The sequence below is a fragment of the Globicephala melas genome, chromosome 17 (assembly GCF_963455315.2).
Source record: "Globicephala melas chromosome 17, mGloMel1.2, whole genome shotgun sequence".
Lineage (NCBI taxonomy): Eukaryota > Metazoa > Chordata > Mammalia > Artiodactyla > Delphinidae > Globicephala > Globicephala melas.
In genome coordinates this window covers 79,080,720-79,094,328 of record NC_083330.1, presented here as the reverse complement: position 1 = coordinate 79,094,328, position 13,609 = coordinate 79,080,720, and the positions used below count along the sequence as shown (strand labels likewise).

General features: G+C 54.4%; 1 protein-coding gene across 1 annotated transcript in view; it reads right to left on the bottom strand.

Annotated features, from left to right (window-relative positions):
* Positions 1 to 12,705, bottom strand: part of IQANK1 (IQ motif and ankyrin repeat containing 1) — a 28,287-nt gene extending 15,582 nt beyond the window's left edge. Inside the window, 3 exon segments of the mRNA XM_060287082.1 lie at positions 11,133 to 11,232; positions 12,026 to 12,209; positions 12,626 to 12,705. Coding sequence (XP_060143065.1) covers positions 11,133 to 11,232; positions 12,026 to 12,209; positions 12,626 to 12,705 — 364 coding nt within the window.
* Between the last annotated feature and the right edge of the window lie 904 nt (positions 12,706 to 13,609).

Sequence of the window (13,609 nt, the reverse complement as noted above, 5' to 3'; positions counted from 1 at the left end):
AGACAAAAGAGAAAGAAAAAAGGCAGAAGAGACAAAGCCAAATGGGACATGGAGGTGCAGGTAGGGAGGGTGCATTGGAAAGAATACACATAAGAGCTGTGCAAGGGCTTCCCTGGTGGCGCAGTGGTTGAGAGTCTGCCTGCCGATGCAGGGGACACAGGTTCGCGCCCCGGTCCGGGAAGATCCCACATGCTGTGGAGCAGCTAGGCCTCTGAGCCATGGCCGCTGAGCCTGCATGTCCGGAGCCTGTGCTCCACAACAGGAGAGGCCACAACAGTGAGAGGCCCGTGTACCGCAAAAAAAAAAAAAAGAGTTGTGCAAAACAGTAGCACCAACATCACAGATATATAACAGCTAAAACACACACAAAATAATAGCATATGTTTTGGAAGAGGGTAAGTGTAGTTAAAAGGGCTAAGATTCTTGCATTGTCAGAAAAGTAGAGTGTTACAGTAGACTTGAGAATTCGAAGATATATTGTAAACTCTAGGGCAACTACTAAAGATTAGTAAGAGAACGTTGTGGCAGACACACGCTAAGATGATGCCTGTGGCTTATGCCTGTGTGAGCCCTCTCCTTGAGTGTGGGTAGAATCTGTGAAGTAGCCTTAATCAGGCAAAGGTGATAGGCTGTCACTCCCATGGTTACGTTACATTGTGGAAGATTCCATCTTAGCAGACTGACTCTCCTGCTGGCCTTAAAGAAGCAAATGGCTGTGTTGAGAGCTGGCTGCAGAGGGCATGTTATGGGGAGCTGTGGGCGGCCTCCAGGACTGGAGAGCACCTCCAGCCAATGGCCAGAGAGAAGCCAGGACTCAGTGCTCCAAGGAGACAGATACTGCCAACAACCCAAATGAACCTGGAGGTGGAGTCTTCCCCACTCAAGCCTCCAGTGAGACCACAGACCCAGCTGACACCTCAGCTGCAGCCTGTGAGGTCCTGAGGGGCATCAGGTGGGTCACCCTTAGATGCCCAACCCACGGAAACGGTGAGATAGTAAATATGGGTTGTTTTAAGGTGCTAAGTTTGTGGTAATTTGTTATGCAGCACAGAAAATACAAATTTATACCTAACTGCTAAGAGTAGAAAAAATTGGAATAATAAAACATTTTTACAGATTAAAAGAAGGCCAAGAAGGAGAGTAAAAAGGGACACCAAGTAAATTGAAAATTATGAAGTAAACACTAAGATGAGATTTAAACACACATATGTGATTGATTACATTACATGTATTGGGTTGGCCAAAAAGTTCGTTCTGGTTAAATATCTGCAAAGCAATCCGCATGCTGCACCACATCAACAGATTGAAGAATAAAGGTCATATGCTCATCTCAATAATGCAGAAAAAGCTTTTGACTAGATTCAACATACATTTATGACAAAAACTCTCCACAAAGTGGGTATAGAGGGAAGATACCTCGACATAATAAAGGCCATATATGATAAGCCCACATCATACTCAATGGTGAAAAATTGAAAGTGTTTCCTCTAAGATCAGGATGAAGACAAGGATGCCCACTGTCACCACTTCTATTCAACACAGTTTTGGAAGTCCCAGCCACAGTAATCAGATAAGAAAAAGAAACAAACAGAATCTAAATTGGAAAGGAAGAACTGTCACTATTTGCAGATGACATGGTAATGTATGACTTTAGGATAGAAAATCCTAAAGATGCCACTAGAAAACTACTAGAGCTCATCATTGAATTTGGTAAAGTTGCAGGATATGAACTCAATATACAGAAATCCGTTGCATTTCTATACACTAACAATGAACTACTGGAAAAAGAAATTAAGGAAACACTCCCATTTACCATTGCATCAAAAATAATAAAATACCTAGGAATAAACCTACTAAGGAATTAAAAGAACTGTACTAGGAAAACTATAAGACACTGATAAAAAAAATTGAAGATGACACAAACAGATGGAAAGATATACTGTGTTCCTGAACTGGAAGAACTGATATTCTTAAAATGACCATACTACCCAAAGCAATCTGTAGATTCAATGTAATGCCTATCAAAATACCATGGACATTTTTCACCAAACTAGAACAAATAATTTTAAAATTTGTGTGGAAGCACAAAAGACCCCAAATAGCCAAAGCAATCTTGAGAAAGAAGAACAAAATTGGAGGAATCACACTCCCTGACTTCAGACTATATTACAAAGCTACAGTAATCAAAACAGTATGGTACTGATACAAAAACAGAAGTGGAGATCAATGGAACAGGATAGGAAGCCCAGAAATAAACCCATGCACCTGCAGTTAATTAATCTATGACAAAGGAGGCAAGACTATACAATGGAGACAAGACAGTTTCTTTAATAAGTGGTGTGGGAAAACTGGGCAGCTACATGTAAAACAATGAAATTAGAACATTCTCTAACACCATCTACAAAAATAAACTCAAATGGATTAAAGACCTAAATGTAAGACTGGATACCATAAAACTCCTAGAGGAAAACATAAGCAGAACACTCTTTGACATAAATCACAGCAATATCTTTTTTGAATCTGTCTCCTAAAGCAAAGGAAATAAAAGCAAAAATAAATAAATGGGACCTAATTAGACTTAGAAGCTTTTGCACAGCAAAGGAAATCATCAACAAAACGAAAAGACAGCTTACAGAATGGGAGAAAGTATTTGCTAATGATATGACCAATAAGGGGTTAATAACCAAAATATAATAAACAGGTCATACAACATCAAAAAAATTTTTTAATGGGCAGAGAACCTGAATAGACATTTTTCCAAAGAAGATATACAGATAGCCAAGAGGCACATGAAAAGACGCACAACATTGTTAATCATCCGAGAAATGCAAATTAAAACCACAATGAGATATCACCTCACACCTGTCAGAATGTCTATCATCAAAAAGACCACAAATAGGGGCTTCCCTGGTGGCGCAGTGGTTGAGAGTCCGCCTGCCGATGCAGGGGACACGGGTTCGTGCCCCGGTCTGGGAAGATCCCACATGCCGCGGAGCGGCTGGGCTCGTGAGCCATGGCCGCTGAGCCTGCGCGTCCGGAGCCTGTGCTCCGCAACGGGAGAGGCCACAGCAGTGAGAGGCCCGCGTACCGCAAAAAAAAAAAAAAGATAAAAAAAGAAATGAATATAGCAAAACAGAAACAGATGAACAGATATAGAGAACTAGCGGTTACCAGTGGGGAGAGGGAAGGGGGAGGAACAAGATAGGAGTAGGGAATTAAGAGGTACAGACTACTGTGTATAAAATAAATAAGCCACAAGGCTATATTGTACAGCACAGGGAATGCGGTCAACGTTTTATTACTGTGAATGTTTTATGGGGCTTCCCTGGTGGCGCAGAGGTTAAGAATCCGCCTGCCAATGCAGGGGACACGGGTTCCAGCCCTGGTCCAAGAAGATCCCACATGCCGCGGAGCGACTAAGCCCATGCGCCCTCTGGAGAGGCCCACATAACAAGACCGAAAGCCAGCAAGAAACTGAGTCCCTCATCCAAGGTCCCCAAGGGAGCAAACCCTTCCCCAGTCGAGCCCCGAGGTGAGACTACAGCCACAGCCAACGCCTGGTAGCAGCCTGTGAGACACTGAACAGAGGGCCCCACTGAGCTGTACCTGGATTCCTGACCCACAGAGACCACGCGGTAACACAACAGCCACTAAATCTGTGATCTGTGAAGCAGCGCTAGGTAACTGACACTGGTGCTCCCCCAGCCGAAGGACTCGCCAGGAGCCAGCAGGCAGAGCGGAAGCGGCTTCTCTCGCTGTTACGTCCAATGACCCACCGAAGGTATTTTTGTTTCCTCTCTGCATGACTCTGAGGTCTGCTGGTTGAGAAGTCTTAGTTCCCAGGATAGGAACACTTCCACCAGGTGACATGAGGATGGTTTGAATTGAACACTGAGACCTCTGCCTGACCACTAAATTAGCGGACAAAGAAGGGAGTCACTGCGCTGACTGGGGTAATAGGTTATGACTACGCAGGAAGGTCAGTTCACTGCCCCTCACGCGGGTAAGGAGGACTGTCTGGAACCCAAGGTATTCCCTGGGGAGCCTGTTACTCACACATCTGATAGGAGACGTCAATGCAAAACTAAAGCAACTGAAAACAAACAACAAACAAATAAGCACCGATGACCATTCAAATCCTTCAGGTAAAGAACCCAGACCAGCAGGTGTCCTAGCTGAGGGCAAAGGGCACGTGGAATGGGCAGTGGAGGGAGGGAGCCCATGGTCAGTTACGGAGACCAGAACAGCAGTGGCTGTGTCTGTTTCTTCCTTGTTTGTTCCATGTATTTGTATATATTGACTAATTTCCTTTTCCACTCTGTTTTACTCTCCTATATTTTATGTCAGGTTTGTTGGTGTTGGTAAGCTTTACAATTCTGTATTTAAGTTTCAGGAAATCCAGGTTCCAGGTGAGACGTGAATGAATTTAAGGCGCAGTTAATATCACCCAGGGATGTAGAGGCCCCCGGGACATGGTCTCACTGTCTTTCCAAAAAGTGAAAACAATCTTCATCCACACCCAGGACCGCTGCACCGTCAGGCAGAAGCACACGCTGCCGTGTGGAAGCTCCCACGCGTGGGAAGGGCGTGTGTGCGGGTCACAGCCCAGGCCGAGAGCGCCGGTCAGCGCGCCTTCCCGCTGAGCATCAAGCCCACCCTTCCATGGTCTGCTTTGTGCTGCTGGGGCCGCAGCAAACCACGCAGCTCCTGTGCCAGCAGGGGGCACGCGAGGGGACCTGCAGGCAGGAGGCAGCAGAGGGGGCTCCGCTCTTCTGTGTCCTTGACGCTCTCGTGCTGCCCCGGCAGCGGCCACACTCGCCAGCACGAGCTGCTGGTTCCGCACCAGAAAACGTCTCCCGCCCCTTTGCCAGAGGAGAGCGGTCTTTCTGAGCCACGAGGACCTCGCCTGAAGTCCCTAGGTCCCCCTTTGCTGCACCCAGGCCAGCAGTCAGAGTCAGGGCTCACAGCAGATGGAGCGGGGAACTGCAGGTCGGCTCCAGGAAGAGGCGGACTACTTCCGAACAACGTTGGTTTCTTTGTTCTCACAGGAAATGGCTAATGTTAGCCTTGAAGCCTCCACCTGACTAGGACCCCTGGGAAGGCTCAGAGGGCACCCCTTCATCAAAACAATGAAAAAACACACCCGTGAGCTCAGTGGTGGCTCTCCTCTGGAGGCTGGGCTGGTACTGGGGAGGCCAGATTCATCGCCCTAACATCAATGCGGTGACGGGATACCAGCACAGAAGACGCTAAGCAGCAGCGCTTAACTCTCGGAGGTGAGATGGTATCGCGATAGGCAGCAGGCAGGGCGGCGGTCAGGAGCCGTGACCCGGGGCGAGATGCAGGGCAGTCTACGGGATATTGCTCAGTTTGTGTAGTCAGAGAAACAGCAGGCTCTGCCGCCAGAAATCTGACATCAGCCACTACTGTCTAGTTCCCAGACGTAAGTCAAGGTCAAAGATTCACAGCTCCTAGACTGAAGAAGATGCCAGATGCCCCTGGAGAAGAACCGTGCGATGCCTCTACAAGTGCTCTCCCAATGATGGCTATTCTCCCAACCTTACCTGGAGGGGTCAGTGGCCTCTGCCAGCGTTCACTGTGCACTGGGAGGTTGGGATTGACATATATACACTATTGATACTATGTATAAAATAAATAACTAATGGGGCTTCCCTGGTGGTGCAGTGGTTGGGAGTCCGCCTGCCGATGCAGGGGACGCGGGTTCGTGCCCCGGTCCGGGAAGATCCCACATGCCGCGGAGCAGCTGGGCCCGTGAGCCATGGCCGCCGGGCCTGTGCGTCCAGAGCCTGTGCTCCACAACAGGAGAGGCCACAACAGTGAGAGGCCCGCGTACCGCAAAAAAAAAAAAAAAAAAAAAAGACAACTAATGAAAACCTGCTGTATGGCACAGCGAACTCTACTCGGTGCTCTGTGGTGACCTAAATGGGAAGGAAGGCCAAAAAAGAGGGGACGTATGTACTTGTAGAGCCGATTCACTTTGCTGTACAGTAGGAACTGACACAACGGTGTAAAGCAACTGCACGCCAATAAAAATTAAAAAAATGTCCATTAGAAGTATTAAAGAACAAATAAAAATAGTAAGGAATTCCTGGGACAACATCTAGAATAAGGCAGAACCCAAAGAGATAAGCCCAACATTCAAAGTTGCTTAATCCTAAGGGCATTTGCCAAGTATCAAGCAAAAGCTATAAATCCAAAAAAAAGAAAAAGAAACAATTGATAAGTGGGACTTCATTAAAATTAAAAATTTCGGGACTTCCCTGGTGGAGCAATGGTTAAGAATCCACCTGCCAATGCAGGGGACAAGGGTTCAAGCCCTGGTCTGGGAAGATCCCACATGCCAAGGAGCAACTAAGCCTGTGCACCACAGCTACTGAGCCTGCGCTCTAGAGCCCGCGAGCCACAACTACTGAAGCCCGCGTGCTGCAACTACTGAACCCACGCGCCTAGAGCCCGTGCTCCGCAACAAGAGAAGCCACCGCAATGAGAAACCCGCGCACCACAGCGAAGAGTAGCCCCCACTCGCTGCAACTAGAGAAAGCCCACGTGCAGCAACAAAGATCCAACGCAGCCAATAAATATTTTAAAAAAATTAAAAATTTCTGCTCTGCAAAAGACAGACTGGGAGAAAACATTTGCAAAAGATACAAATGATAAAGGACTGTTATTTGAAATATACAAAGAACTCTTAAAGCCCAACAGGAAGAAACCTGATTTTAAAATGGGGCCAAGCACCTGAACAGACGCCTCACCAGAGAACATATACCGACGGCACGTAAGCATATGACAGCTGCTCTGTGTCATCTGTCATCAGGGAAATGCAAATTAAAACAACAGCGAGGGACCACTCCGCACCTACTGCAGACACTTATGACGCCAGACGCGGGCGAGGGTGTGGAGCAGCAGGAACTGCCTCCGCTGCTGGTGGGGACGCAGGATGGCGCAGCCACCTTGGGAGACAGGAGGTTTCTTATAAAACTGAATATACTCTTAAAGATTCGGCAGTTGTGCTCCTTGGTATTTACCGAAAGGAGTGGAAATTTTATGTTCACATCAAATCCTGTCCGCAGATGTTTACAGCAGCTTTATTCACAGTTGGAGGCAAAACTTGGAGGCAACCAAGATGTCCTGCAGTAGGTGAACAGAGAAATAAACCGTGGTCCATCCAGGCAGTGGAATGTTATTTAGCACTAAAAAGAAATGAGCTATCAAGACACAAAAAGACATGGAGGAACCTTAAATGCAGATTACTAAGTGAAAGAAGCCAATTTGAGAAGGCTATAATACTGTATGATTCCAACAATTTCACATTCTGGAAAAGGCAAAACTATGGAGACAATAAAAAGATTGGTGGCTGTGAGGGACTGAAGGGGGTAGGAGGAAGAGACAGAACACGGCGGAATTTTAGGGCAGTGAAAATACTCTGTACGATACCACAGTGATGGACACATGTCATACATTTGTGCAAATCCATAAAATGCACGACACCGAGATCCCTAATGCAGACTGTGGACTTCGGGTGATTACGGTGTCTGTGTAGGCTCACCACTTGTCACCAGTGTCCCACTCTGGTGAGGGATGCTGATAATGGGGGAGGCTATGCATGTGTGGGGACTGGGCATCTATGGGAAAGCTCTGTGCCTTCCCCTCAATTTTGCTCTAAAAAAATAAAGCCTAAATTTAAAAAAACGAACAAAAAAAAAAAAAGATTTGAGGAAAACAGGTGTGGTGGGGCCCATCACATCTCCATTAAACTCACCTGTCTGGCCTTTGCGAGAAACAAATAACCGTGGAAGATGGTGGATGACAGGAAACTTACGCAGGCAGCAGAAGCAATCAGGGCTGCCAGGCTGGAAGTGGCGTCTCCACTGCAGCAGATCCACACAGCCTCTGGCACTGTGGCGTGTAACGGCTGACTGGCCATAGCTTTCTCCTCCTGTCCGTGCCTGCAGAGCGTCCACGCAGCAGGCCTTCCCTGTCCTGTCTCAGGACCACGGTTACTCTCTGGCTTCCTGTCACAATATAGCTCATAGGGACTGCAGCCCCCTAACGACGTCCTTGTCCTGTCCCCGGGAGCTGGTGAATACACTGTGTTACATGGCAAAAGGCAATCAAGATTGGAGATGGAACTAAGGTTGCCAATCGGCTGACCTTAAGATAGCGAAACCCCCCGGGATTATCTGAGTAGGTGCAACGTGATCACAAGGGACCTTACAAGTGGAAGAGGGGGACAGCGGAGAAGCAGAGGGAGCTGTGACTTTGGAAGAAGGTTGCTGATTTTGAAGCTGGAGGAAGAAGCCACCAGCCAAGGAATGTGGGCGCCTCTAGGCGCTTGAAGAGGATGAAGACACAGATGGTCCTCCAGAGCCTGCAGGAAGCGTGGCCGGCTTGCCGAGACCTTGATTTTAGCCCACCGAAGCCCAGGTCGGACTTCTAACCCACAGACCTGCAAGAAAATAAATTCGCGCTGTTATAAGACATTAAATGTGCATTGATTGTTCTTTTAGCAGCTACGGGGAACTAACACGGGAACCTGGGTCATCCCGACGGGTCACTGATCCAGGAAGTTCCAGAGGGTGGGAGATAGAACCACGCTAACGAAGTTTTTAGGGTTCATAGATCTGGGACACGCCAGGGCACCTTAAAGGAAAAAATAAATTGCTACGCCTTGGACCTCCTTCCGCCAGGAAAGAGGCCCAGCGCTTGGCAGGCCTCTCAAGGCTCCGGAGCAAGTGCCGTATCCGGGAACAGCACCCACCCACGTCCTGGGAGACCCGGGCTAACGGTCAAGCCCAGAGGCCACGGCAGAGGCGTGAGCTGCCAGGCTGCCGGGCCAGGTGGCCAGCAGGTCTGATAAGCTGCAGGTATTTGTGGGGAGAAGGATGCTGTGTGGGACCTCCGGCCAACCCGGTGGGAGGGCCGCGGCACAGACTTCAGGCTCCAGAGCAAGGCTGCGCCTTCCCTGCTAGAACACAGTTCTAGGTCTGGAGAACAGCTCCCGGGATGCTGTCGGCCCCAGTGGAGCCTGGAAGTCCAACTGGGGCACCAGAGGACAAGCAGCCTGAATTCCCCACCCTGAGCCGGGGTCCTCGCTCCACGGACTTGAGGCATCGGGCGCACACAGAGCGATCCTTTACGACAGAAAGGACACATCCAGCGGGAGGAAGATGTCCACACCCCTCTCTCTGCGGAGGGTCGGTGCCGCTTCCCAGGACCCCAGCCCACGCCAATGGCATTCCTGGGGGAGGTGGTGGAGGAGGGACTCGGGCTTGATTCACAGAGCTCAGTCCACACAGTGGCACTAGTCAAACTGACCACTGCCACATCACAGCTCCTCTCTCGGGAGGTCCCAAAGGACAGCGGAGGAGGGAAATCTCCCGGGGTGCCTGGTTCTCAGCTTCCCGTGGATGGGAAGGAGAGTGGCGTGCGGTGCGCAGGGCAACGGCGAAGGGCTTGGCCGGTGCATTGGGAGCCTGAAATGAACAAGCCTGGAGCAACAGCGACAGGCAGGCCCAGGGAAAGGCACGCGGATGCACCAGCAGCGGGGGCCAGGTTTGCGGGCAACGAGCGTGCGGGGCTGGCTCTGCGTCTCACGGTGATGCCCCCAGAGAGGGTCCACTGCAGAGGAGGCATCAGACACCCAGGTAGACATCACAACTGCCCTATGGACATTGGCCAGCCTTTCTCCTCGGCCACCCAGTGCTTAGGCAAAGGCCCACGAACAGAGTGGCCGTGGTGGCAGGGATGCTAGTGACACGTGGGCCCAACAGCACAAGGCCCTCTAATCAAGGCTGATCTAGACCAGATACCGTCCTACCAAATAACCTTCTTTATATCAACTCATACACTCTGGCTGACAGTTTGGACAGATCATCAAGAACGCGGGTGGTGACGGGAGGCTGGGGAAGATGCTCTCTGGATGGACTTCTTGGAGCAGACCCAGAGCGGGAAAGCAGCTTCTCCACGTGACGCTGGCCTGTTGAAGACTCGGAACCCCTACCTTGTAAGGCTGGGTTCTGTTCTAGAAAATTCAGTGGGAGCCCACTTCCCACTACAGAAACCAAAATGGGGGAAGGGCGACAGACATCCGTCCCTCCTTTGCCTGACAATGGGAGCATGACCTAAGGGCAGACTGGACTTCTCACCAGGCGCCTGGGCCTTGAGAAAGAGACGCCAGGACATGGACAATTAGAGACAATCCTCAGCGGAGCTGCAAAGTCGAGAGCACAGCAGCGGCCGCCGCCTCTGGACATCCTAACGGGACATCTTCCGGGGCTGACCTGCCCGTGTCCTCCACTCCCTCATTCCTGCCTCTTGCCGAACCCAGATCTCCTGCTACTGGACGTCCTTCCGATACATACGTTGGGCACATACAACTTCTATAAAATTGACAGTCAGGGCTCTGCAAACCTCCTGTGGTCCGGCTCTGTCCTCAGGACAAGGTCAGGCTCCTTACCCTGGCCCTTGGGGGGGTCGGAGGTACAAAGGTGACCGGTGGTGCTGGGAGTTTATCTGGGGGTAAGGCCAGCACCACCCTGGGAAGGATCACACTTGCACGCGACACTGGCTGCTGGTGGCCACCAGACCGAGCAGAATGGAGAGACCGGTTCGGAGCCGGGGTGAGCGGCCAGCAAGGTGGGAGGGAGTGAAGGAAGCCGGAGCACAGAGAGCCGTCCTTGGGGGTGGGGGCTAGGGCACAGGCTCAGCAGGGAGCAGTCGCGGCAGACCAGACGCGCGAGAGGAAGGCCGTGACGGGTGTGCGCTTTGGATGCGCTGTGGAGCTCGAGGACACCCAGGGGAGGGCTGGGATGCGCCTGGATGTGGGTCTGGGCCGCAGGAGGCAAGACCTGGGTAAAGATTTTTGGGTAAAGATGCGGCTCTGGAGGCCACTGCCGAGAGGCCACAGCGGAGGCTGCGTGCTGAGAAGACAGGGCCTGGGGCGGAGGGTGGCCACCGCCGTCCCCGGGTTGCCCACGCCCCGAGGTTGGCGGCCGGCGGGGCGGACCGGGCCATCACCTGGAGCTGGAGGCGTCGGGGAGGGGGGCTCCGCACGCACGGTCCGGGCGCCCCTTCCCGCCGGCCGGAGAGCGCCGGGGCCCGCGGGCTCTCACCTGTCGGGGCCTCGGGGCGCTCCGGGGTGCGGGCCCCGTCGCCGGCTGGCTCCTCTCTCCTGGCTTTCCCGGGGGCAGGGGGGCGGTCAGCGCGGTGGAGCTGCGGACATGTACGGGCCACCGGAAGAGGGGCCGCGCCCCGGCTGTTTAGGAGCGGCCGCCTGCAGCCGCGTCGCGAAGCCACCACGACGGGGCCACGGCCTTCGCAGCAAACACGGCCTCCGCGGGGCGCCGCAGGGCGAGCGCCCGCGGGCAGGACTGCCCCGCACCTGGGGCCCGAAGCCCAGGCTCGCGAGCCCAGGTGTGGAGAGGCCTCCGGTGGGCGGACCCTCTGCCCGCCCTACCCAACCCCTAACACTGCTCCCCCCACCCCCCTGGTGCCACTCCCTTGCGGGGCGCCCACCCTGCTCCCCGGCGGTGCTGGCTGTCGACCTCCCCGCCAAGCCTCTGGGGAAAGGGCTGAGCGGGAGCGGGTGCAGCAGGCAGGGCTGGGCCAGGCAAACCAGTAGAGCCAGTGTGACAGAGCTGGCTGGGATGGGGCCCTGGGCGTGGGCGTGAGTCAGCGGCCCCGGGCTGGGGAAATGCTGGGGAGGAGTCGGTCCCAAGCCTCCCTCCCACCTGCACTCAGGCTGCCCCTGCACCTCCTCCCCCAGTTGCGTCCCCAGGGCTCCAAAGGCTGGCCACGTGGGGTCTCCTTGGGCCCCTGCGGGCTGAGCAGCCGGATCCCCCAACCAGGGCGTCCCCAAGAGCCCTGCCCCACCTCAGGGCAGGCCGGCTCTTCCTACCACCCCATCTCAGTCCACAAAATGCCACCTGGACCTTTCAAGGTCCAGTTTCTTCCCCCGGCGCAGCCTGGCCCCCAGCAGGAGTCCACACGAGGGAGCGCCACAGACAAGCTTGGGCGCCCCAGGCTCCTCCGAGCACGCTGGCTGGGGGTTGAGGTGCTGAGCGCGGGCTGAGCCAGGGGCTCCCGTGGTAGTTGGGTTAGGACTGTCTGTGGCTGGGGAGCGTCTTGTCTGGATGGCCAGGGAGTCTGGGGAGGCGGCTCCTAGCCCTGTGGGCTGCAGCTGGAGTTTCCTGAGACCGGGGGTGGACAGGGTGGGACAGGGGTGGTGGGGCACCGGTGCCCGCCCAGGGCAAGACCAGACTCATCGCTACACACACCCGGCGGTCTGGCTGCCGGGCGTCACCTCCTCCAGTTTCTCTCAGTCTCCCTCCCAGTCTGGCCAAAGAGGCCCGTGCCCATACAATCCTGTGCTGTGTCAGCCCGTCAGTCAGCCTTCACGCCGGGTGAGCCACCGCGCTGCCAAGTCCCTGTAAACTCTCTGGCGTGGCCCAGCCTGCGTGCAGAGTGGTGCTGTGAGGCCCACAGCTAGAGCCCAGGCCAGAGCCTCGGCGCTGTGGGCACCAGCCAAGGGGAAGGGCAGACACGAGGGGCTGCAGGAGCAGAGGGCCCACCGCCGTGGCCTCCCAGGGATGACCTCTGAGCCCGCCTGATCGAGGCCGGCCAGCCGATGAGCCCGGGCCCCCGGGGAGTAGACACCTGGTAACACAGGCGCCAGGTCAGGGCCATGTCTGGCAGACGAAGTCGAGCTCGCAAACCCCGGGCCAGGAGGACGGGCAGGGCACGGAAGACCACGAGCCAGCAGGGCCCCGAGGCCGAGCCGCCGCCCCCTGCCCCTAGGGGCCCTCGGGACGAGGCAGGGGTGGCCCCTGCGGGGCACGTGACCGGCAGCAAGCTGGCTGCCCGGGGACACCCCAGAGTGGCCAGACCAGAGCAGCCTCAGGTAGCCAAGAGGCCGGAGAAGGCCACCGCTCTGGGGTCCGAGCCAGTGCCGGTCCCCGCTGCGGACGTGGAAGGCTGCAGGGTGGGCGGCCTCACGCCGGGCTGGGGCCCCGAGCCGCTGAGGCTCCGCGAGGTCCAGCTGTGCCTGGCCCAGGAGCAGCTGCTGCTGGAGGAGCAGCGGCGGCAGGTCCAGCTGCAGATGCAGCTGTGTCAGGAGGAGCAGGCCTGGGTGCAAGTGGAGGGGCTGGAGCTGGCCATGGCCTTGGAGCAACTGCGGTGCGAGGGCCTTGAGGTGCTTCGGACCCAGGACCCGGTAAGGCCTGGAGGGGGTGTGGAGGTGCGGGAGGCTCCAGACAAGCCCCGGGGGCGTGGTGACCCCGCGAGCCACCTACAGGTCCCGCAGGGCTCCAGGAGGCCGGAGCCCGGTGGATGTGCGCCGCGGCACACCTGTGGGCCCACTTTCATGTCTGCACAGTGAGGCTGGTGCCCACCACACAGGGCACGGCAAAGACCGCTGCACAGGAAGCCCTCTCGGGCTGGCCCAATGCTTGACAGGTAGAGGGAGCCCAAGGAGGGAGCTTGTCTAGGGAAACTGAGGCAGAGGTGTCTCTGCAGAGAACCCAGGCATCCTGGCCAGGTGGGCGGGGCGAGAGCTGCCCAGCACAGTGCTCGGAATGTGTGGGGTGAGGGC